This window comes from Erinaceus europaeus, chromosome 8 (assembly GCF_950295315.1).
Source record: "Erinaceus europaeus chromosome 8, mEriEur2.1, whole genome shotgun sequence".
Taxonomy (NCBI): domain Eukaryota; kingdom Metazoa; phylum Chordata; class Mammalia; order Eulipotyphla; family Erinaceidae; genus Erinaceus; species Erinaceus europaeus.
The window spans coordinates 54,733,389-54,757,594 of record NC_080169.1 but is presented as its reverse complement, the minus strand read 5'-3'; the positions used below and the strand labels follow the sequence as shown (position 1 = coordinate 54,757,594).

Here is a 24,206-nt window from a genome sequence, read left to right as displayed (position 1 = left end):
CTGCTTCACAGCTTGTGAAGTGACTCCCCTGCAAGTGGGGAGCCAGGGGCTCAAACCAGGATCCTTACGCCGGTCCTTGGCTTTGCACCACGTGCATTTAACCTGCTGTGCTACTGCCCAACTCCCTTGAATTCATTTCTTTTCTAAAAATGAGCTAATGTTATTACCTCTCATCAGTGCTCTAGGATAATCCTTTGTGTCAAAAAATTTCACTTCATTTCCCATGCCTCTCAACGATCTTAACGTTAATTATTCCTGCCCCCTTCTCAGTTGTCACCTCAAGCAGCAATTGCCCAGGAAGGCATCTCCTGAAATCTACATCTAGTCCATATATATATATATATAGTCTAGACAGTACATTTTTGCTTTGTTTTGTTGCCACCAGGGTGGTTATTGCTGGGGCTCTATGACTGCACGGCAAATCCACAGTTCCTGGCAGCCATTTTTTCCTCTTCTTTCATTTGATAGGACAGAAAGAAACTGAGGGAGCTAGAGATTGAGAGGGAGAGAAGACGAGATATTTCTGCGGCACTGTTTTACCACCCCTGAAGCAGGTGGGGACTGCGGGTTTGAACCTAGGTCCTGTGCAACCAGGGTCTTTTCGAATTGTAACGTGCACACGACTACATGTGCCACCACTGGACCCTGCTTCTTTTCCTTTTGTCATCATTTGGGGCTTCATGCTTCATGGCAAAGTAGCACAATATCCAAGTGAGCTATTTTACTAGTCCAATATTATTGCTTATTTCTAATTTGCTTTCATTCTCTCTCTTTCTTTCTCTCTTTTTCTGTAACCAGAGCACTGCTCAGTTCTGATTTATGGTGGTGTTAAGGATTGGACCTGTGACCTTTGTTGCCTCGGGCAAGGCAGTCTTTGTGCATAACCCTTACACTACCTTCTAGTTTGTTTTCATTTGACACATAATCATCCAATATATATCTCAACACTAATTTTGAAAATAGATTTTGTGGGCGGGGTAGATAGTATAATGGTTATACAAAGAGATTCATATCTGAGGCTCTGAAGTCCCAGGTTCAATCCCCAGCACCACCACAAGCTAGAGCTGAGAGCAGTGCTCTATAAATAAAGTAATCATAAAAATAATAGAGTATCCATTACAAAATTAATTAATTAAAAGAAAATTGACTTTGTAATGCTATATACTTTTTAGCTTTTAATGACCATAGTTTCCTCTTTCCTTTTCCTACAGAGCTGCCATATTGCACAACTATAGCAGGATACATAGTATTCTACAGACCAGGAAGTTGTTTTTGCATTTTCATGACCCACTGTGAAAGGAAAAGCATTCAGCTATCTCCTAGTTAAAGATAGTATACCAGCAATTCTTTTTTAAAAAAATATTTATTTATTCCCTTTTGTTGCCCTTGTTTTTTTATTGTAGTTATTATTGTTGTTGACGTCATCGTTGTTGGATAGGACAGAGAGAAATGGAGAGAGGAGGGGAAGACAGAGAGGGGGAGAGAAAGATAGACACCTGCAGACCTGCTTCACTGGCTGTGAAGCGACTCCCCTACAGGTGGGGAGCCGGGGGGCTCAAACCGGGATCTTTATGCGGGTCCTTGTGCTTTGTGCCATGTGCGCTTAACCAGCTGCACTACCACCTAACTCCCACCAGCAATTCTAAACACTTAACAAACGTCAAGCATCAAAGTCACATAGGTTGCTTAAAAAACAGAAATGCTTGTTACCACCCCACCACCTCCCCTAGTTTAATGAGTCACAAAGAATTACAATCCCTATGTCACTGCAAAATCAGGGTTAGAAAATACTGGTTTGGAGCACAGGAGAAGTTAATTCATCTGGATAAGCAGGTTTGTGACAGAATTAAGTGCTCAGTATTTGATAATAAGGATTTGGAATTTAATTCAACATGCAGTGAGGAATCATGAAAGGTTTTCAGAGAGTAATGAAATAATCAAATCTACGAGACAGATGAACTTGGCACCAATGTGGCATACAGGTGGGCAAGGTATAGACCCTAAATTAGTAGAAATTACAAAATTAGAATACATGGTGAAGACTTGGATTTGAGCTATTATAGTGCAGCCCAAATAAGTAAGGTAACAGGAAAAGACTCACAAAACATTGACAGGGTACCACAAATATGTAGGATGATAGACTACATTAAGATTTCCAGGCTAGGACTTTTTGGTTCCTGTTCATTCACCATTTGTCTCAATTTTTGTCCTTCCACCTTCCAGACACCAAGTTGCAGATTCTACCATGATTCCATCCTGACTTCTCTGAGCAGATGACCTCACCAGTGTGTCCTGGAACCTCACCTCTCCAGAGCTCTAGCCCACTAGGAAAGATAGAGACAGGCAGGACAGGGTTATGGATTGAACTGCCAACACCCACATCCAGTGGAGAAGCAATTATAGAAGCCAGAACTCCTACCTTCAGCACCCTAAAAACAATTCTGATCCATACTCCCTGTGGGGGAGAAGTGATAGGAGGAAGAAGATAAAAGGGCTCTGAACTCCAGCTTCATCAGCCCCCAGAAAGAAAGGAGGAAAAGGAGAGGGACATACAGAGGTAGTAATGTTGTTATGAGTGACTTGGAGGGGAAGAGAAGATTGTATCAAGAGGAAAAAGGGGGCAATTATGTATAAATGTAGACAGATAGTTGTAGAGATGATGGTTGGCCCATGTCTATAACCTGGGGGGAATTGTGATTATTTGCAGTGGGGAGACTGAAGATTCAGGACTCTGGTGGTAAGAATGGTGTGGATTTAAACCCCTGTTGACACGTGATTTTGTAAAATAAAAATAAAATAAAAAGATTTCCAGGCTTAGCAACTGAATACAGTTTGATGATGTCATCAGTCAAAGGATACAAGTGGAAGGACAGAATGAAGCAAGTAGAGGAAACAAAATTATTTCCAGCTCTGATTAAATGAAGATGGAACAAGAATAGCAGGAATGAAGAAGTTAAGAGCTATGATTCAGAAAAGTTGAAGCTAAAGTTTTACATTTTGGAGTTAACAGGGAAACAGTTGAGGTTGCTGGCAGTGATAAAACTGGACAGAACGGGAGTCGGGAGGTAGTGCAGCAGGTTAAGCGCAGATGGCACAAAGCCCAAGGACAGGTGTAAGGATCCCGGTTTGAGCCCCCGGTTCCCCACCTGCAGGAGAGTCACTACACAAGTGGTGAAGCATATCTGCAGGTGTCTATCTTTCTCCCCCTCCCCCCATCTTCCCGTCTTCTCTCCATTTCTCTCTGTCTTATACAACAACAACAACATCAGTAACTACAATAATAAAAACAAGGGTAACAATATGGAATAAATAAATATTTAAAAAATATAAACTGGACAGAACATGAAGCTCAGTATGTAGAATTCGGTTCATCTACATAGATTCAACATACTTAAAACAGTATTAAAGGTAAACCAGTCTTCAAAATAGTGTTAGATTTGCTTTGGAAGTGCCTATAGTATGTTTTTTTATAGAGTTGTCTTAGTCAGCCCAGGATGCTATAAAAATAGAAATAAAATATAAAATAGAAAGAGTAGGTGACTTAAACAATAGACATCATTTCTCACTTCTGCAGACTAGGTTGTCCAAGATCAGGGTGCTTTCATAGTTGGGTCCTGGTGAGAAAACTCTTCTTGACTTGTAGATGGCAGCATCTTCCTGTATCCTGACATGACACAGAAAGTGGGAGAGAGAGAAGAGGCGGGGTGGCTCAAGTGTTTCTCATCAGTGCTTTAGTGCCACAGTGATTTCATTTAAATTTAATTATCTCCCAAATCCCTAGCCTTTAAATATCATCATTTTGTGGGGGTAACAAGGCATCAGCTACATTTAAGTGAAGACTTTGTTAAGTTTACAGGGATATATTTCTGACTTTTTCTGTAGCTGCTTGTAAAATAAATATTTGCATGTGTGACTCACAATCTGGTAGCCAGGTGGTTTTGAGGAAACATACAGGCCTCAGTTCTCTAGTTGTTGGTGTGACCCTTAGGAGGTACTGCTTTAAGTACAACATTATTCTGAATCTTTTCTTAGCTTCAAACTAGAGAAGAAGTTCTTCTTAACTGGATTTTATTTTTTCATCAATAAACTCAAGTCATCTAAACTTGTGAAATCCTATTAATTATACATATATGAACTTTAAATGTTATCTTGAAATATTTCTTCACACAAAGGTTTTATTCATTATTACCCAGAGTTCTGAACCAGAGGATGGTTCAAGATGAACACAACAGAGTTGTGAGGCACTGAAAACTGTCCTTAGTGATATGCAGAAGGAAAGGAGACAATGAATTGATTATTTTATAGTAACTCAGACTCTTTCAGGATGAACTATGGTTACAGATTTTATTTTTCATCTACATATTGGGTGACTTAGATGGGCATTCGAAAGTACTGAAATGCCCATAGAAAACATTATGGGATCAGGTGGTGGCACATCTGGTAGAATGTACATGTTACAACGCTAAAGGATCTTAGTTCAAGCCCCCAGTTCCCAATCCTCAGGCGGAAAGCTTCATGAGTGGTGGAGCAGTTCTGCAGATGTCTCTTACCTTTTTTTTTTTTTTTGAAGGGGCTAATTCAAAAAATTCATTGACACGTGTATACAATTTTATTATGTACCAGGCCCCCAAAGTTTTCTCCCTCTCCTCTCTTATTCTTCTCACACAAATGACTTAAATTAATTTTAGAGGTAAGCATCACTTTAAACACTTTGTACTACTTGTTAGATTCATTTTCTTTAGTTTCATAAAAGAATGAAGGTGATCTTTTTAAGCAGTCATATACCTTGAGAATCACTCATTTTCCCAGTGAATACTTATTTGTAACATCTCTCTTGTGCAAATTTAAATAGTATTACCTGACTATCTTTGAAGTGTGGATTCATAATTGGTATTTTCTTTTTTTAAAAAAAAAAAAATTCACACACCATGTAAGAAAACAAAGAAGGAATAGAGAATTGTGCTTTCTAATCTTGGTTTCAACAAGGGATATATATATCCCACATAATTGGTATTTTCTAAATGTTATTTCTTAGTTATATTTATATTACCTACAATATAAGAGAGGCTAAGTAACTTCAATATTTCCAAGGTTATATTAAAATATGAAGATACAAATTACCTGCATATTTCAATGCTTATATTTAATAGGTCTTCTGATGTGGGGTATTTTTATTTGTATTTTTGAGGAAACCTCAATTTACAAGACTGAACATTTTCTAAAAATACAATTTCTCACATCGTCAAAATACATCACCACACCCACCCCCAAAAGACCAGTCCCTCTCTGTCAAAGTCCATTGAACTCTATCCATCTATGTAACCCACTCTACCCCCAGTTCTCTTTGGGAACGTCAGTTCTGTAGTCAAAAACCAAATATTTGCTTTCATTTTACGTTTCTTGTTTCCTTTGTTTATTTACTCCATTACAATCATACCATTAAGTATTTTATTTTTATATATGTCCCTTTAGTATTACTCATAGGGCCAGTTTATTAGCAATTAACTCCTTTTACTACTGTTTGGAAAGCTTTTTATTACTCCCCCAAATCTAGCTGAGAACCTTATGGATAGTGTCTTCTTGGTGTTTTTCATTCAAATCTTTGAATACATCACTCAAGTTCTTTCTGACCTTAGGGTTTCTGTTAAGAAATCAGTTGGCAGTTTCAAAATTTTTTTTTCTTGCTGCTTTAAAAGTTGTGGGACGAGGAACACAGAACTATGATGGTGGGTGCAGTGTGGACTTATACACAGTGATCTTATAAATCATTACTAAATCACTAGTAAAATTATATATATATATATATATATGAGAAATTGGCAGAGGAGGGGGAGGTAGAGAAGGAGAAAAACACTTGCAGACCTATTTCACTGCTTGTGAAGTGACCCCCCTGCAGGTGGGAAGCGGAGGGTGGAGGGGTGGGGATGGGGGGAGGTTTCAAACTCAGATCCTTGTGTGCGTGTCCTTGCATTTAATACTATGTGCATTTAACTGGCTGTGCTACCACCTTGCCTTAAAATGGAGTGTTTTTATATAAAATACATAAAAATAAAACTTAAGGGAGTCGGGCTGTAGCGCAGCAGGTTAAGCGCAGGTGGCGCAAAGCGCAGGGACGGGCGTAAGGATCTCGGTTCAAGCCCCCAGCTCCCCACCTGCAGGGGAGTCGCATCACAATCGGTGAAGCAGGTCTGCAGGTGTCTATCTTTCTCTCCCCCTCTGTCTTCCCCTCCTCTCTCCATTTCTCTCTGTCCTATCCAACAACAATGACATCAATGGTGACTACAACCATAAAACAGCAAGGGCAACAAAAGGGAATAAATAAATTAAAAAATAAAACTTAAATAAAAGGCTAAGTTTTCTTGCTAAAATGACTTAACTACATAATCTGAATTTTAATAAGGCTCAGACAGAACATCTTTAAAATAAGCAGATGGGTTCGAGCCCCCAGCTCCCCACCTGCAGGGGAGTCGCTTCACAGGTGGTGAAGCAGGTCTGCAGGTGTCTTTCTCTCCTCGTCTTCCCCTCCTCTCTCCATTTCTCTCTGTCCTATCCAACAACGATGACATCAACAATAGCTACAACAACAATAAAAACAAGGGCAACAAAAAGGAAATAAATGAATATTAAAAAATATATATAAGCAGATGGGGAGTCAGGTGGTAGCGCAGCGGGTTAAGCGCACGTAGTGCAAAGCTCGAGGACCTACTTAAGGATCCGGGTTTGAGCCCCCCCCCCCCCCCCCCACTGCAGGGGAGCCGCTTCACAGGCTGTGAAGCAGGTCTGCAGGTGTCTATCATTTTCTCCTCCTTTGTCTTTCCTTCCTCTCCCCATTTCTCTCCTATCCAACAACAACAAAAATAATTACAACAATAAAAAGGGCAACAAAAGGGAAAATGAATAAAAATATTTAAAAATTAGCAGATGATGTGAAAACTAGATTATGATCTGTAAAAGTTAGCTACAATCTGTAGGGTAACTTTAAATAAAGACTACTGAATCCCTTGTGACTTAAAAACACATCACCCTGGAATAGGGCACCAAAGTAAAAATTTCTGGGTGGAGGGTGAGAGTAGATATTCAGCTTCACTGGGGGGGTGGGGGGGGGTGGATTGGGTTACGGTCCTTTGATGGTGGGAATGGTGTTGATGTACACTCCTATTAACTTGTAGTCTCATAAATCACTAATTACTATGAGGGGGGAAAACTGATTGAATTTCGCAAACTTTTTAACACACAGACCATAGGCTGGGTATATGTTACCAGGTCTAAGCACTTAAGACTTCAAATGTGTAATCAGACTGAATTTTAACAGTGGTCTCAAATTTTTAATACATTTCTAACAATGACTTGTTCTTCTTTGAAATATTGACTCTCCTAAAAGCTTAGGGAGAACAGAAGCAACTGGTGGCATTACTTTGTAAGACATAGCTATATATAAATAACAAATTATGGGACATAATTATGGTGATGTCCTGTATGACACAGCAAGTTGTAAAACTGGGACTTTCAAAGTTAGCCCAATTGCCAAATAATTTGATTATAGCAATAAGTATCTATTGCCTTCTTAAACCCTAAGACAGCAGGAACCTCCCGCTTCTTCTATAAAGCCCATATTTCCCCCAGTCCTGGAACCTCTAGGGTGGGGCTTACTTTCCTGCATGCTTCTCTCAATTATACCAACTGATACCACCTTGGCATGCTTCACTTAGGACTGTGTCCAGAGACGTCAGGCATGGAATATCAACCCTTCAGCCTCATTACTCAGCCACCAGGTTCCAGATGTTACCATGAAGACAATCAGACCTCCCTGGGCAGACGACCCGACCAATATGTCCTGGAGCTGCGCCCCACTAGGGAAAGAGACAGGCTGGGAGTATGGTTTCACCTGCCAAGCCCATGTTCAGTGGGGAAGCAATCACAGAATCCAGACCTTCCCCCTTCTGCACCCATGACCCTGGGTCCATACTTCCAGAGGTTTAAATAATAGGAAAGCTATCAGGGGATGGGATGGAATATGTAGTTCTGGTGGTGGGAATTGTGTTATCCTATGGTTTTGTCAATGTTTCCTTTTTATAAAAATTAAAACTACAAAACATATCACTCAGGTAGCCAGGGTTTTATTAGCTTGGAAAAACAGGTTCTAAGCTTAATAGCTGGTTAGTTAAGTTAGTACTGTATCTCTGAGCTCAGTTTTACCCTAAATGAACCATGAAGGCTGATATATATATAATTTTATCAATGCAGTTTAGCTCTGGCTTATGGTAGAATGGTGGGAATAGAACCTGAGAGACTTTTGGTACCTCAGATATGCAAATCTTTCTAGTATAACGAGTGTGCTAACTCCTTAGCTCAACAAGTACCCCCTTTAATGAGCTATATTCAATAATGTAACAATATAAACTACTAAGTTAACTATAAGACACAGCATATACTTAATGCAAATACTAACATGCCAAGATCATTACTGTGTTACGATAAATCTTTTTATTTATGTAAGTATATGCTTGTGTCAAGTTCTGTGTAAATTAATTAACTTTGATAACACTGATTCATTATAAGTTTAACATTATTTTAGCAGAAAACAACCCCCAAATTAAAGCTATCTCAGTTGGGATGATCTCAACCATAGACAGAAATTGGAAAACAAGATCAGAAAAGAAAACTCTAAGCAGAACTTGGACTGGAGTTGGTGTATTGCACCAAAGTAAGACTCTGTGGTGGTGGGGGGAGGTTCAGGTCCTGGAACATGATGGCAGAGGAGGACCTAGTGGGGGTTGTATTGTTATGTAGAAATGTTATGCATGTACAAACTATTGTATTTTACTGTTGACTGTAAACCTTTAATCCCCCAATAAGGAAATTAAAAAAAAAAATCTATCTCAAGTCGTGCTACTCCCAGAAACTGAATGAATATATTTTGTTTATTCATCCATTTACTTACGAGAAAGAATATGAAAGAAGCAGAAAATCTCAGGCTTAACTAGTACTGGGGAATGAAGTTGGGACTTCATGCTTGAGAATCCAACACCTAATTTACTGTGTCCTGGGCTGCTGGATAAATATATCTAATTTTTATTGGAGAGGACAGATAAATCGAGAGGGAAGGGGAAGGTAGAGACTGATGCAGCTCTGCTTCGCCGCTTGTGAAGCATTCCTCCTGCAGGTGTGGAATGGGGGCTCAAACTTAGGTCCTTGTGCAGGATGATGTGCACCCAACTGGATGCAGCACAGCCCAACACTAAATACATGTAATTTGAAAGACTTTATAAACTATTTAAAAATATTTTATTTATTTAGTCTCCAGGGTTATTCTTGGGGTTCAGTGCCCGAACTAGGAATCCACTACTCCTGGTGGTCATTTTTTCCCCCTATTTTATTGGATAGGACAGAGAAATTGAGAGGGGGAGACAAAGAGGGAGAGAGACATCTGTAGGCCTGCTTCACTGCTTGTGAAGTGGTCCCCTTGGTGGTGGGGAGCAGTGGCTTGAACCTGGGTCCTTACATGGATCTTTGAGCTTAGTACTAGCTGCACTACTGCCCAGCCCCCAGTATTTTATTTTATTTACTTATTGGATAGAGATAGAGAAACTGAGATGGAAAGGGAGATAGAAAAGGAGAGAGACACCTTCATCACTGCTTCACCACTCCTGAAGCTTCCCTCATGCAGGTGGGGAAGGGCAGTTTGAATGGGTTCAATTTGGGATAGACTGAGTGTGCCACCACTTGGCCCCTGAATAAGTATTTCTAGAGTGAATTCAGGCTTTACTTATCAGCCTTAAGTACGGTTGTTTCACATGGCAGTTAGGAGATGTAGATACTTATAATAATGCAGATATAAGTAATTATGAAGCAGAGTTCAACACCTATACTTTGAGAAATATTAAATAAATGTTTTTGCCAAAACATTTTTTTGGCAAAACATGTTTTTGCCAAAACAATTTTTTTTAACATACTGAGATTCAGGTTGTAGAAAATGTTTTAAATAATAATTTTATAAAGTTTACATAGAAAATACATTTTCTTTATTCAAACTAAGCTGACTTCTGGTATACTTTGAAATGACACACAGAATTGTATTAAAGCTGTATTTTAATTACATACATCCCACTCCAAATTCTTTACCATTTACCAAAAATACATTTTTTATAAAGCTTATTATTTTGTCTACTGATATATGAATATCGATCTACATTTTTGTGTTTCTCTCAAAAATCAGAATAGTTATTAGAATAGTTTATGAGGCTATTATATAAAACAAACTGGTATATTACACACCAAATATAAGTACAGATTCTGTACAATGTAATAGCATACACACACACACACACACACACACATACACATATATTACAACAAACTAAAGGCCTTGTTAAAAGTAACAGTTTAAGAAATCTTCATGGAAAAAATCTGCATCATAAGTTGTGATAGCTTAATTATCAGCTGCTTTCTTCTCACAAATTTCTTTCAGTGGGCATTAGCTGTCCATTTAACTTCATTAACAGTTTTACCACCAGGCCAGCCTACAAAGTAAAATACACATCAGTCATAAGAATGAAATGTGTACAAATACATAAATAATATACACAGCAGAGACAGTTCCTTATTTATTTCAAAGGGAATTTTATTAGGAGGTAGTCTGTCAAGAATAAAGAGGGGGGGGATGGGCGGTAGCACAGCGGGTTAAGTGCACATGGCGCCAAGCACAAGGTCAGGCATAAGTGTCCCAGTTTGAGCAACCAGCTCCCCACCTGTCAGGGGTGGGGATGGAGGTAGGGGTGGGAGTGTGTGGGGTGGCTTCACAAGCGGTGAAGTAGGTCCACTGGTGTCTGTCTTCCCCTCCTCTCTTGATTTCTCTCTGTCCTGTCCAACAACAATAATAGCAATAACAATAATGACAAAAAAGGTAACAAAAATGGGAAAAAAAGTCTGGATTTGTAGTGCAGGCACTGAGCCCCAGAAGTAATCCTAGAGGAAAAAAGAAAAGAATAAAGAGTGTATTTATTAAGGTTTTTAAAGAGATATAAGGGGAGTTGGGTGGTAGTGCAGTGGGTTAAGCACATGTGGCACGAAGTGCAAGGACTGGCATAAGGATCCTAGTTTGAGCCCTTGGCTCCCCACCAGCAGGGGAGTTGCTTCACAGGCAGTGAAGCAGTTCTACAGGTGTCTATCTTTCTCTCCCTCTCTCTGTCTTCCCCTCCTCTCTCCATTTCTCTCTGTCCTATCCAACAACAACAACATCAATAACAGTAATAACTACAACAATAAAACAATAAGAGAAACAAAAGGGAATAAATAAATATTAAAAATCTTTAAAAAAAAAAAAGAGATATAAGAAGTGACGCACTGGTCCAGGTTCCAGATGCTAGCAGGATGCGACCAGACTTCCCTGGACAGACAACCCCACCAATGTGTCCTGGACCTACGCTTCCCCAGAGCCCTTCCCCACTAGGGAAAGAGAGAGGCAGGCTGGGAGTATGGATCGACCTGTCAACACCCATGTTCAGCAGGGAAGCAATTTCAGAAGCCAGATCTTCAACCTTCTGCATCCCACAATAACCTTGGATACATACTCCCAGAGGGATAAAGAATAGGAAAGCTATCAGGGGAGGGAATGGGATACGGAGTTCTGATGGTGGGAACTGTGGAGTTGTACCCCTCTTATCCTATGGTTTAGACAATGTTTCCTATTTATAAATAAAAAATGTAAAAAAAGAAAAAAGAAAAGCCACCCGAGTGGTGAAAAAAAGAAAGGCTTCTTTTGTAACCATTATGCTCATCTCCCCAGCCCCTGGGAGATTTTGATCACTTTGCAATATTCACAAATATTGAATCATGGGGGCTAGGTGGTGGCACACCTGGTTGAGCACACATGTTACAATGTACAGGGACTCAGGTTCAAGCCCCCAGTCCCTACCTTGTAGGGAGGAAAGTTTCATGAGTGGTGAAGCAGGGCTGCAGGTGTCTCTCTGTCTCTCCCTCTATCTTCTCCTCTCCTCTCCTCTCCTCTCCTCTCCTCTCCTCTCCTCTCCTCTCCTCTCCTCTCCTCTCCTCTCCTCTCCTCTCCTCTCCCCTCCCCTCCCCTCCCCTCCCCTCTCCATTTCTGGCTGTCTCTATCCAATACATAAATAAAGATAATAAAATATTATATATATTGAATCATACACTTGAGACTAATGTTATATGTCAATGGTGTATAAAAAAGTTGGTTTTGGGGGGTAGGTCAGTAGTGCAGAGGGTTAAGTGCACCTGGCGCAAAGTGCAAGAACCGGCATAAGGATCCAGGTTTGGGCCCCCGGCTCCCCACCTGCAGAGGAGTCGCTTCACAAGCAGTGAAGCAGGTCTGCAGGTGTCTATCTTTCTCTCCCCATCTCTGTCTTCCTCTCCCCTCTCCATTTCTCTCTGTTCTATCCAACAACAACATCAATAACAACAACAATAATAACTACAATAATAAAATAAGGGCAACAAAAGGGAATAAATAAATAATTAAAAGAAAAAAGTTGGTTTAGGCAGGGGTAGATAGCATAATGGTTATGCAAAAGAGACTCTCATGCCTGAGGCTCCAAAGTTCCAGGTCCAAGCCCCTGCACTACTACAAACCACAGATGAACAATACACAGGCTAAAAAAAAATTTTTTTGTTAGACAAAATAAACAAAGGGGAGTCAGGTGGCAACGCAGCGGGTTAAGCTCAGGTGGCGCAAAGCGCAAGGACCCACGTTAAGGATCCCGGTTCAAGCCCCCAGCTTCCCACCTGCAGGGGAATCGCTTCACAGGCGGTGAAGCAGGTCTGCAGGTGTCTTTCTCTCCCTCTTTCTGTCTTCCCCTCCTCTCTCCATTTCTCTTTGTCCTATCCAACAATGACAACATCAATAACAACAACAATAACTACAACAATAAACAAAAAAGTGACATAATGGATACAACTAATGGCTCAAGAGCTAAGGATTTTCTAAAACTGTGATAGAGTAGAAAAGAAATGCTGACCAATACAAGAAATAGTAGGAATGAGTTTCACTATTATGAAACTAGGATTACTCAGATAGGTTTTTTTGTTTTGTTTGCTTACGAAAGGCCTATTTTCCTATGGTGTTAGATATTTTAATTTCACATAACATTAGAGGTTTGCCCTTTAAGTGAAATATACTTTTTTTTTTTTTTTAAGGAAAACTTTGACAATTCATTATTGGAAGTTCAAGATAATTGATACTTACCTGTTTTGTATGTACGATAAAACTCATTTTATTTTCCATACTATGGATCTGAAAACAAGTGTCTGCATCTCCTAACTGCCACATAAAACAACCATACTTAAGGCTGATGAGTAAAGCCTGAAACACAGTAAGGGATCATATGTTAATGTACAGAATAAAAACATTTATCTTAGTGCTACACTAATTTAGTCAGGTCAAAATATAGTGTTTTGAGATCCCGTAAGATAGAGTATATGTTCACATGTATCCATAAATTAGGGCAAAATATATACCTGAAAGTAAAAATACACAATAGTCTTTAGTGAGTCAGTAACAAGTTCATAATGAAATAGTGTCTACTTAGACTTAGATACCCTCCTCACCTACTTCCTATTACAGTTCTCTCACTCACTCCAAAGCTAACCTTAGCAAAGCAAGGACTGCTGAATAAGGGCAAGAGACTGGCATACTTTAACGATGACTCTTTAGTCACTATCAGGCCATTCCACCAGCTGGGGCCCTAATTGGGGAGTCCTGAGACTCTGAAACAGACTTGATGGGCCTAGACCTCAAATAAATCCCTCTCTCCATTGTTACTGGTCATCTCTATCAGGAACAAAATAGACCCCTTTGTGGGCCCCCATAGGACCTTGTCCTCAACCTGGATCATCAATGGTAGAGAATGTTCCGTTCTCTGAAGGGAGGATGGACAACATACTCTATGCTACACCTGAGGAAGATGGGTCAATACTGGGGCAGCATGGAATGTTCCTACTCATGACCACAGAATGTGAGCTCAGATCTAGAGGGATATAGAGGTCACATAGGCGCCTAAGCTGAATATGGGCCCCAGGTTACATCAAATCAGTGGGGTTTACAGTCAACAACATTTATACCCCTTTCCCATATTAGGGAACTACTCTCTTTCCTGATCCAGCTTTCTGGTCCTTTTCCCAGCCATGACATCATCTCCCCAGACAATAATTAGGATTCACCTACATATCAGATTTCAGGCTCAGGCAAAAAAAAAAAAAAAAAAAAAAAAAAAGCCAACAAAAAACACTAGTATAGTTACAGGCACTTTGAAATGTAACTAAAATATGTCTACTAGCTATCTACAAAATGGAGGATCCTCCAACACTTCATCTGCACTATCCCAGCCTTTAGGTCCATGATTGATTAACAATTGGTTTGGCTTTGTATATTAACTCTCTTTTCAGCCACCATGTTCCAGATGCCAGCATGATGCCGACCAGACTTCCCTGGACAGACAACCCCACCAATGTGTCCTGGACCTCCGCTTCCCCAGAACCCTTCCCCACTAGGGAAAGAGAGAGAGAGGCTGGGAGTATGGATCGACCTGTCAATGCCCATGTTCAGCGGGGAAACAATTAAAGAAGCCAGACCTTCCATCTTCTGTACCCCATAATGACCCTGGGTCCATACTCCCAAAGGGTTAAAGAGTAGGAAAGCTATCAGTGGAAGGGATGGGATACAGAGTTCTGGTGGTGGGAACTGTGCAAAGCTGTATTCCTCTTATCCTATGGTTTTGTCAATGTTTCCTTTTTATAAATAAAAATTAAAAAAATATATAGTGTTTGAAGGTTTGAATATTACAATGAAATCTCTTCAAAGCATACAATACCTTTATACAGTCTACAACTTAAAGCCATGCTTCTAGGCTTTTAGGAGACTGTCTTGAATATGGTATTTTTTTATATCGGTAGACAAAAAATGATGCTCATTCTGTTGTCTTTAAACATATACATGCAGGACTATTATTCAATCATGAGAAAAAAATTCTACTATTTAAATCAACATAAGTGAAAGATCTTGAATGCATAATGCTACAAGAAATAACTTGGAGAAAACGCAAATACAACATGATCTCACATGTAAAACCTATAGAAGACAAACTTACAAGGATAGATAGTATATAGTATACAGTAGAAAAGTTATTACTAGGAGTTAGGGGTTGGAAAATGAGTTTGTCAAGAGTCCAAATTTCCTGTTATGACATGGAGTAGTTAGTGGCTGCTGAAAATTACTCCCATGATCAACTAGTTAAAGCAATGAACAATCACCTGAAAATTCCTATTGGAAGAACAATGAAAATGAAGAGATCAACCGCCAAACCTTTGGGATACGACAAAAGTGTTCTAAGAGGGAACTTTATAGCAAGTAGGCCTAAATTAACAAATAGTGAAGACCTCAAGTAAACTACCTAATATCATAATGAAATCAACTAGAAAAGGAGCAGCAAAGAGACCCAAAAGTCAGAAGGAAATAATCATAGTCGGAGCATAAAGTAGTGAAGTAGAATCCAAAAAGATGATGCAAAAGATCAATGAAACTAAGAGCTGGTTCTTCAAAAAGATAAATAAAACAGATAAACCACTGACTAGACTTAGAAAAAGAAAAGGAGAGAAAGCTATGATAAAAACAACCAGGAACAAGATGAAATTAAAACTGAAAATGGGGAGATACAAAGAATCATATGAGATTATAAATATCATCACTAGTTATAGAAATTGAATGGGTGGGGCTGGGAGGTGGCACACCTGGTTGAGCACATGTTATAATGTGCAAGGACTCAGGTTCAAGCCCCTGGCCCCCACCTGCAGGGGTGAAACTTTGTGAAGCAGTAAGCAGGTCTGTAGGTGTTTTTCTCTCTCCCTTTCTATCTCCCCCTCCTCTCTCCATTTCTCTCTGTCCTAAATGGGGAAGAAAAAAAAAAGCCTGCAGGAGCAGTGGATTTGTAGTGCAGACATCAAGCCCCCTGGAGGCAAAATAAAATAAAATAAAACAAACAAACAAATAAAAAACAAAACCAAAGACTCCACCAAAAAACTACTGGAAATAAGAAATTCCATAAAGCAGCAGAATACAAAATCGGAATACATAAATCTGTGGCATTTCTGTACACAGAGATTCAGAGAAGAGGGAAATGAAAGACTCAATTCCATTTATTATTGAAGTCTTGAGTCCCAAAAGAAAATACCTTCAAGTATTGAAGAGGTGAAGACCCTTTATATGGAGAACTAAAGGACACTGTTAAAAGAAATAGAGAATGACACACAGTTTGATCCTTGGTACTTCATGTTCCAGAGTGGTGCTCTGGCTTAGCTCTCTCCTTCCTGCCTGAAGTGCAACTTTCTCACACTCATATGTAATAAATGAAATAAACTGCTTAAAAAATTAACCCCTGTGAGAAGTACTATCAATCAGGATTTCCTCAATAAAGTAGCAAAAAAAAAAAAAAACACCCCAAAAAACTCTAACAACATTTAAATTGAGAATGGTATATAGTGCATTCTACTCTCATTACACAGTACCATTTTTATGCATGCAAAAGCTATATATATATATAGATATACATATATATCTATATGTATATCTATATATATACCTAAGTCATATATATATACATATATATATATATACCTAAGTCACATCCCAAATTTTTATACAAATAGTAACATATTACATATAGTGTAGCACCTTGCTTTTTAAAATAAATACATCTTCGTGATTGTTCAACATGAAAGTCACTTCCTTACAAGGTAATTCAATGTATAAATATACTATAAATAATACACCGATATCATGTTGGTGATTATTACTTTTTTTTGTTTGCTCTCCATCCTTTTCTATTATATATGAAATTGCACTGAATAGCTTTCTCTATACATCAGTTCAAAGTTTTCTATTCACTAGGCAGATAATGTTATTTTAGGTATTACTATAGTGTAGGTAGTGAAAGACAACCGAAAAACTAAAAACCTACCTTAGTTTCCATATTGAGGAGATGAAGTCCTTTTATATTCACTCCTACATACACAGGGATTACTTTATGATTGCTAGGGCTTGCCTTTGTAAATATTTGTCCTGTGAAAAAAGCTGCTCCATATGTAGGAATTTCCCAACAATTTTGTAAGAACATGCGCTGAAGATGATGCATTTCTTTACTGATACCCTCACTTGTACTAAGATTCTAAAAAAAAAAAGAATGAATCTTTGATAATCCAACTAAGCAGTTTCTAAATAAGACTATATCACACTAACCCAACACCTTTTTTTCCTGTTTACTTATTTGAGAAAGACCAGAGCATTACTTAGCTCTGGAATATAGTGCTGGGGAGTAAACCTGGCACTTCAGTGGCTTAAGGAAAGCAAGTTCAGTGTGCAACCATCACCCTACCACCAATTTTTTTTTAATCTTAAAATTTTTGAAAGAAAAAATTTCTAGGACTAAACATGTTGTTTATCCAGTCTATGAGGCCTTAAGTACCTCATGGGAAGATATTTCATATGTATTTTAATGCAGTCTTTACACAGTATAAAACACCTAAAAAATAAACAGTAAAGAACTATACATTATTAAAAATTATAACATCGGGAGTCAAGCCGTAGTGTAGCAGGTTAAGCACACGTGGTGCAAAGTGCAAGGACTGGCAGAAGGATCCCTGTTCTAGCCCCCGGCTCCCCACCTGCAGGGGAGTCCCTTCACAGGCGGTGAAGCAGGTCTATCTTTCTCTTCCCATCTCTGTCTTCCCCTCCTCTCTCCATTTCTCTCTGTCCTATCCAACAACGATGACACCAATAACAACAACTACAATAATAATAATAAAGGGCAACAAAAAGGAAAATAAAAGTATCTATATTTCTACCAGAAAGAAAAATTCCCAGAAGGAAACATGTAGTTTAAAAAAGAACAAAAACAGTAGTCCAAGAGGTAGTACAGTAGATACAGTTGAGGACTCTCAAGTATAAAGTCCCACGTCTGGGCACTCTACTGCATGTGACAGAGTGACACTTTGGTCTCTTCTCACATAAAATAAATGAGAAATAAATAAATATTGCGCAACACAAAAAGTCAATACATTTTTGTACAGAAAAAAAAAAAGAAAAATACGTCATGACTTTTCTGACAACCCAATAATTAAATTCTAAAGAAAAACATACAATTGTTTTTTTTAATTTTTTTAATTTTTCCCTTTTTTAACCAGAGCACTGCTCAGCAGTGGTTTATGGTAGTGTTGGAGATTAAATCTGAGACCTCCAACATCTCAAGCATGAAAATCTGTTTTGTTACTGATAGCACTATCTCCCTAGCCCACAAACAGTTTTAAACAAATACTAGCAGCTTTATTCGTCTAGCTATACTTTTGTTCTTTCAAATAATACTAAAGAAGTGTATAAGAGTTTTTTAAGTTGGGGTCGGGCAGCACACAATAGAGCACACACAATACTATGCTCAAGGACCAGAGTTCAAGCCCAAAGGTCTCTATCTGCAGGGGAGAGGCTTCAAGAGCTGTGAGGCAGTACTGCAATGTTTATCTTTCTCTCACCCTCTAACTCCCTCTCAATTTTTTTTTTTGTTCTACTAAGTAAAAGAAAGATAAATAAAACTTACAAAACTAAAACATTAAAGTTCCTTTTACTTTTTTCTTTTTAACCTGCTACCAGGGCTATTGCTGAGGCTTGGTACTGGCACTACAAATCCACTGCTCTCTGCAGCTTTTTCCATTTTTAAAAAAATATTTATTTCCTGTTTTGTTTCCTTTGTTGCTTTTATTGTTGTTGTAGTTATTATTGTTGTTATTGATGCCATTGTTGTTGGGTAGGGCAGAGAGAAATGGAGAGAGGAGGGGAAGACAGAGAGGGGGAGAGAAAGATAGACACCTGCAGACCTACTTCACTGCTTATGAAGCAACTCCCCTGCAGGTGGGGAGTTGGGGGCTTGAACAGGGATCCTTATACTCGTCCTTGCACTTCCGGCCACATGTGCTTAACCCGCTGTGCTACCACCCTCCATTTTTTTTTTTCTACTTTCTATTTTATTTGATGGACATACAGAGAGGGAGAGTAACAGACAGACACCTGCAGCTCTACTTCACAACTTGTAAAGTGGACCCTCTGTAGGTGAAGAGCAGGGACTTGAACCTGGGTATTACGCATGGTAATGAGTGCCCCCAGCCAGGTATACCATTTTCTGGCCCCCATTAAAAAAAGTTTTTAAGTTTTAAAAACTTTAGGTTTATTTTATTTTAATGAGAGAGCTATAGAAAGAATGATAGGGAGACAGAGAGACAGACAAATACCAAAGCACTGCTCATTTCTGGCTTGTCTAAGGATTGAACATGGAGCCTTAGAGCCTTAGGTATGAAATTCTCTTTCCATGGCCATTGTGCTATTTCTCCAGCTCCCAAAAATTTTACGTTTTACTTTACTTAATAAGAGAAATAAGGTAGAGGCATGCTAGCCTACAGAATATATGTCATTGTGGAAATAATCACCAAATGGGAGTTTCAGAATGAACACTTAAATACCTTGTATTCATGAAGTATTCGGTTTGTCCAGTGGGGTGCCTTATTTTTCAATTTGGTGATAGGTACAATGGATTTTAGGTTTTCTTCACTGTGAACAAATATGCCGTATTTGTTAAAATATTTTAAACAAATATTTAATAGCTCAAGTTCTATAATAATTTAGACACAAGTAGCTTTAGAGAACACAGTTTTGAACTAAAGATAAAAACTTGTAAAATAAGAACTTAAAAAAAAAATTTCCCCATGCACAGTGCCTGTGAGTCATCACACCCTTCACTCAAGCCTTATACCTACCCACTGTGCCCTTGTAGCTACCTTAGTTCTCATGATGTTCAAGAGAAAGTTTGACTACTTCCCCATCTCACCCGCTGCGTCTCTCTCTCTCTCTCTCCTCCCTCTCTCCCTCCCTCTCTTTCACCAGTTCATATACATTAGTCATCTATATTCCACATATGAAATTGTTTGGTAGTAAAAAATAATTTCTGGAAATCACATTAACAAACTTGAAAAAAATTATTTATTAATGATAGAGAACAAAAGAGAGAGGACCAGGGCATTACTCTGCCACATGTGATGCAGGGAACTTCATGCTTTAAATCCAGTGTCCTAGCTACTGCACCATCTCCTGGGTCACTAAGCAAAATGTAGATGTGTTAAAAAAAAACAAAACCCAGTGTTTTATTGCAAAGACTGAGTATTAAACTAGTTTATGTAGCAGAGTTCTTTTTGTTTATTTTGTTTTGAGAAAGAGGGAGAAAGAGGAAAGAGAGGAGAGAGAAGAGAGGGGCAGAGGGAGAGAGGACAGCACTGGGAGATGGGCAGTGGAGCACCCTATTAAGTGCATATATTACCACACACAAGGACCCAGGTTCAAGACCCACTTCCCATCTGCAGAGGTCTGATTCACAAGTCGGAAACAGGTCTTTAAGTGTCCTTTTTCTTCTATCCTCTCTCAATTTCTCTCTTTCCTACCTAATTAAAAATAATTAGAAAAGGAAAAAAAAAAAAAGGCTGCCGGGAGCAGTAGATTTGTAGTGCTGGCACTGAGCCCCAGCAATAACCCTGGAGACAATTGGGGGGGGGGGGAAGGGAGAGAGAGAGAGAGAAAAACTACCACACCTTAACTTACTTCATGGCAGTGGGGGCTGGCTCAAATTGGAGTGTGCATATTACAAAGCAGTGCACACTATCCAAGTGATCTGAGCTGTTTTGCTGGCCCTATGTGACAGAATTCTTAAATGTATCTGCCCTTACATTTTGTAATACTTACCCAAGTCAAGTATTTATTATTTAAATAAACAGTAAAAACTTAGAAACTGTGGGAGTCGGGTGGTAGCACAGGTGGTACAAAGCGCAAGGACCGGCGTAAGGATCCTGGTTTGAGCCCCTGGCTCCACACTTGCAGAAGAGTCGTTTCACAAGTGGTGAAGCATTTCTGCAGGTGTCTTTCTTTCCCCCTCTCTGTCTTCCCCTTCTCTCTTCATTTCTCTCTGTCTTATCCAACAACGACGACATCAATAACAACAACAATAATAACTACAATAATAAGGGCAACTAAAAGGAATAAATGTTTTTTAAATTCTTAAAAATTGTAAAGAAATATACACTTTAAAAAAGCAAGGTGGAAGGTGAACAGTAGTGCAGCAGGTTAAGTGAACGTGGCACAAAGCGCAAGGACTGGTTTAAGGATCCCGGTTCAATCCCCCGGCTCCCTACCTACAGGGGAGTTGCTTCACAAGCAGTGAAGCAGCTCTGCAGGTGTCTGCCTGTCTTTGTCTCCCCCTCTCTGTCTTTCCTTCCTCTATTTCTCTCTGTCCTATCCAACAACAACGACATCAATGATAACTAAAGCAATAAAACAACAAGGGCAACAAAAGGGAATAAATATTTTTAAAAAAACTTAAAAGAAAAATCACTTTCAAAAAAAAAGTGAGGTAAACTTAACTATAGTGAAATATTTAAATAATTTCAATAATTTTGGGGAGCATAACTTAAAGAATGCTTCTCATAGTTTTTTCCCTTCATTCCATGCTTCACATTAATTTCAAACTAATGTATTAGTATTTCTTAAAAACATGCTGCTTATACTTATTTAACTACATATAACTTTCAACATACTGAACTTCCTTGATGAAACAGAATCTTGAGCACAGAATATGTAGTATATTAAATTTATTAAATACTTACTTTAGGAATCCTTGCTTATGTTTTTTACTTTCATAATTTCCATAAACTATTTGCAACAGAAGACTTGCCAATGTTATCAGCTTAGTATCAGGAGCTGTATAAAAGCCTTTCAATAAATTATATCTGGCTTCATCAAAGAGAATCAGGATGGCCAGTGGGTCCTCAATCTTAAAAGAAAGGGTATATTATCATCATTACTAGGTTATAATTTCCTGTTGTTAATCTACACTTTGCAACCATTTAATATGGGAAAATAGAAGATGCCTATTGTATGTAAATGACGTATTACTGCTTTAAAGTAGACATTGAGAATGTTTTCTAAGGGCTAGATAGTAATGTTTTAAGTTTTTTTTTTTATTTACTTTTTGTTGCCTTTGTTTTTATTGTTGTAGTTATTGTTGTTGATGTTGTCGTTGTTGGATAGGACAAAAAGAAATTGAGAGGAGGGGAAGACAGAGAGGAGAGAAAGACAGACAACTGCAGACCTGCTTCACCACCTGTGAAGTGACTCCCCTGCAGGTGGGGAGCTGGGGTCTTTAACTGGGATCCTTACACTGGTCCTTGTGCTTCGTGCCACGTGCACTTAAACCACTGCGCTACTGCCCAACTCCCTGTTTTAAGTTTTGTGTGTCACATAGTCCCTGCTACAAGCTACTCAATTCTGCTACTATAGCCACAGAAAATATAACAAATGAGTATAATGTTTTAATGAAACTTTATGCATGTATTAAAAAAAAAATCAAATTTCATGAATTTTTCATGACATGAAATTTTGTTCTTTTGAATGTTTTCAATCATTAATAACTCATGGATATGCAACAGGTAGCAGGTCAGCTATGACAAAAGGATAGTTAGCTAAAACTTTTGATTTATAGCCTAATATAATTATTGTCAGTTTATGGACATGGGTGATTTCTAGCACAATTTTACCTTAATTTTTTATGTTCCTCAAACATTTTTTTCTATTACTTAATACTTTATACAGTACAAAGAAGATATCCTCAGAGAAGATTAGAAAATAAATGTGTTCTCAGTAGGAAACATGTAGTTTTTAAAAAGGTCATTTTAAAATATACTTTATTGAGTGGTTAATGTCTTACAGTCCAGTTGTTGACACATAGGTACTATTGTCCTCTCCCCATGACGTGTGTCTAAGTGTCTAAAAGATACAGGCTCCCTGATCCATCCTAGATCCCCCTTCCCCACATATATTAGGGCTCCAACAAATCCTTCTTCCCATCTCTTAACCTCCTTCCTCAGAGTCCTTTGTTTTGATACAATACACCACCCTAACTCAAGTTTTACCTTATGTTTTCCCTTACTGTCCTTGTTTCTTAAATTCCGCCTATAAGTGAGATCATTCGGTATTGTATCTTATCTTTCTGGCTCATTTCACTGAACATAATGCCTTCAAGTTCTGACCGAGATACTGCAAAGGAGAAAACCTCATTATTTTTAACAGCTGCATAATATTCCATTTATTGTGCATACATATGTAAAAAAACTTAGTTTAAAATAAAACTGCTAGCTTTATGTAAAGATACTTTGTATCTTCAAGTAAGGAGAGTAAAATACATTTTCTTAAGCTTTAAAAACCTTAAAGTTTTACTTAACTTGGTAAGATGTTTTTTTAAAAAAATTATTTATAAAAAGGAAACACTGGTGGTCTGGGAGGTGGCGCAGTGGATAAAGCATTGGACTCTCAAGCGGAAGGTCCTGAGTTCAATCCCTGGCAGCACATGTACCAGAGTGATGTCTGGCTCTATCTCCTCCTATGTTTCTCATTAATAAATAAATAAAATATTAAAAAAAAAACAAAACAAAAGGAAACACTGACCAAAACCATAGGATAAAGGCGTACAACTCCACACAATTCCCATCACCAGATTTATTAAGATTGATAAAATACTAACCTACAGAATATACTTTTATTTGGAAGTAATTATCAATTATAGTTTCTGAATGAGCATTTAAAAAATTATTTCTCATCACAATTTACAATGCCCAAATAAATACCTTATGATAAAAATTAGTTTTGTCATGTTTTTTTTATATAATTGTTCTGGCCAGTACTATGTAAAAATGCAATAGTGAGAATAGGTATCCCTGTCTTATTTCTGATTTTAAAATTTGGTTTTTCACTTTGAATATGAAGCTGTGAGTTTTATCATATTGAGGACATTCCTGTATATCTTAGTTTTCTGAAAATCTTATCATGAAGGGATGTTAGATTTTGATAAATATATTTTGTGTCACTTGACATGATCATGTGGTTTATTTATGTGTAATACATTTCTTATTAATAATCAACATTTTAACTTTTGCCAAATCCTGTATCAATTGTATATCACTTCTAATACACCTGGTTGAGAGATTCAAGGCTATTTTTAATTTGATTGAGAGACAGCATCATGACTATGCATAAAGGCTGTCATGTCTGAACAGCAAATGTCCCCAGGTTCAATCCCCAGTCCCACCATAAGCCAGAGATCAGC

At 38.3% G+C, this 24,206-nt stretch overlaps 1 protein-coding gene across 2 annotated transcripts in view; it reads right to left on the bottom strand.

Annotated features, from left to right (window-relative positions):
- Positions 1–9,999: 9,999 nt before the first annotated feature.
- KRIT1 (KRIT1 ankyrin repeat containing) overlaps positions 10,000–24,206 on the bottom strand; it is a 36,787-nt gene continuing 22,580 nt past the window's right edge. The window contains exons 12-17 of one of the 2 annotated variants that reach the window (XM_060196248.1): positions 21,712–21,878; positions 19,525–19,612; positions 16,980–17,186; positions 13,214–13,330; positions 12,754–12,849; positions 10,000–10,520 (exon numbers count right to left, since the gene is read on the bottom strand). In XM_060196248.1, the coding sequence (XP_060052231.1) occupies positions 10,452–10,520; positions 12,754–12,849; positions 13,214–13,330; positions 16,980–17,186; positions 19,525–19,612; positions 21,712–21,878 (744 nt within the window). In that variant the 3' untranslated portion in view covers positions 10,000–10,451. The remainder of the gene's footprint in view (positions 10,521–12,753; positions 12,850–13,213; positions 13,331–16,979; positions 17,187–19,524; positions 19,613–21,711; positions 21,879–24,206) is intronic. The other variant, XM_007522483.3, reaches the window with a different exon arrangement.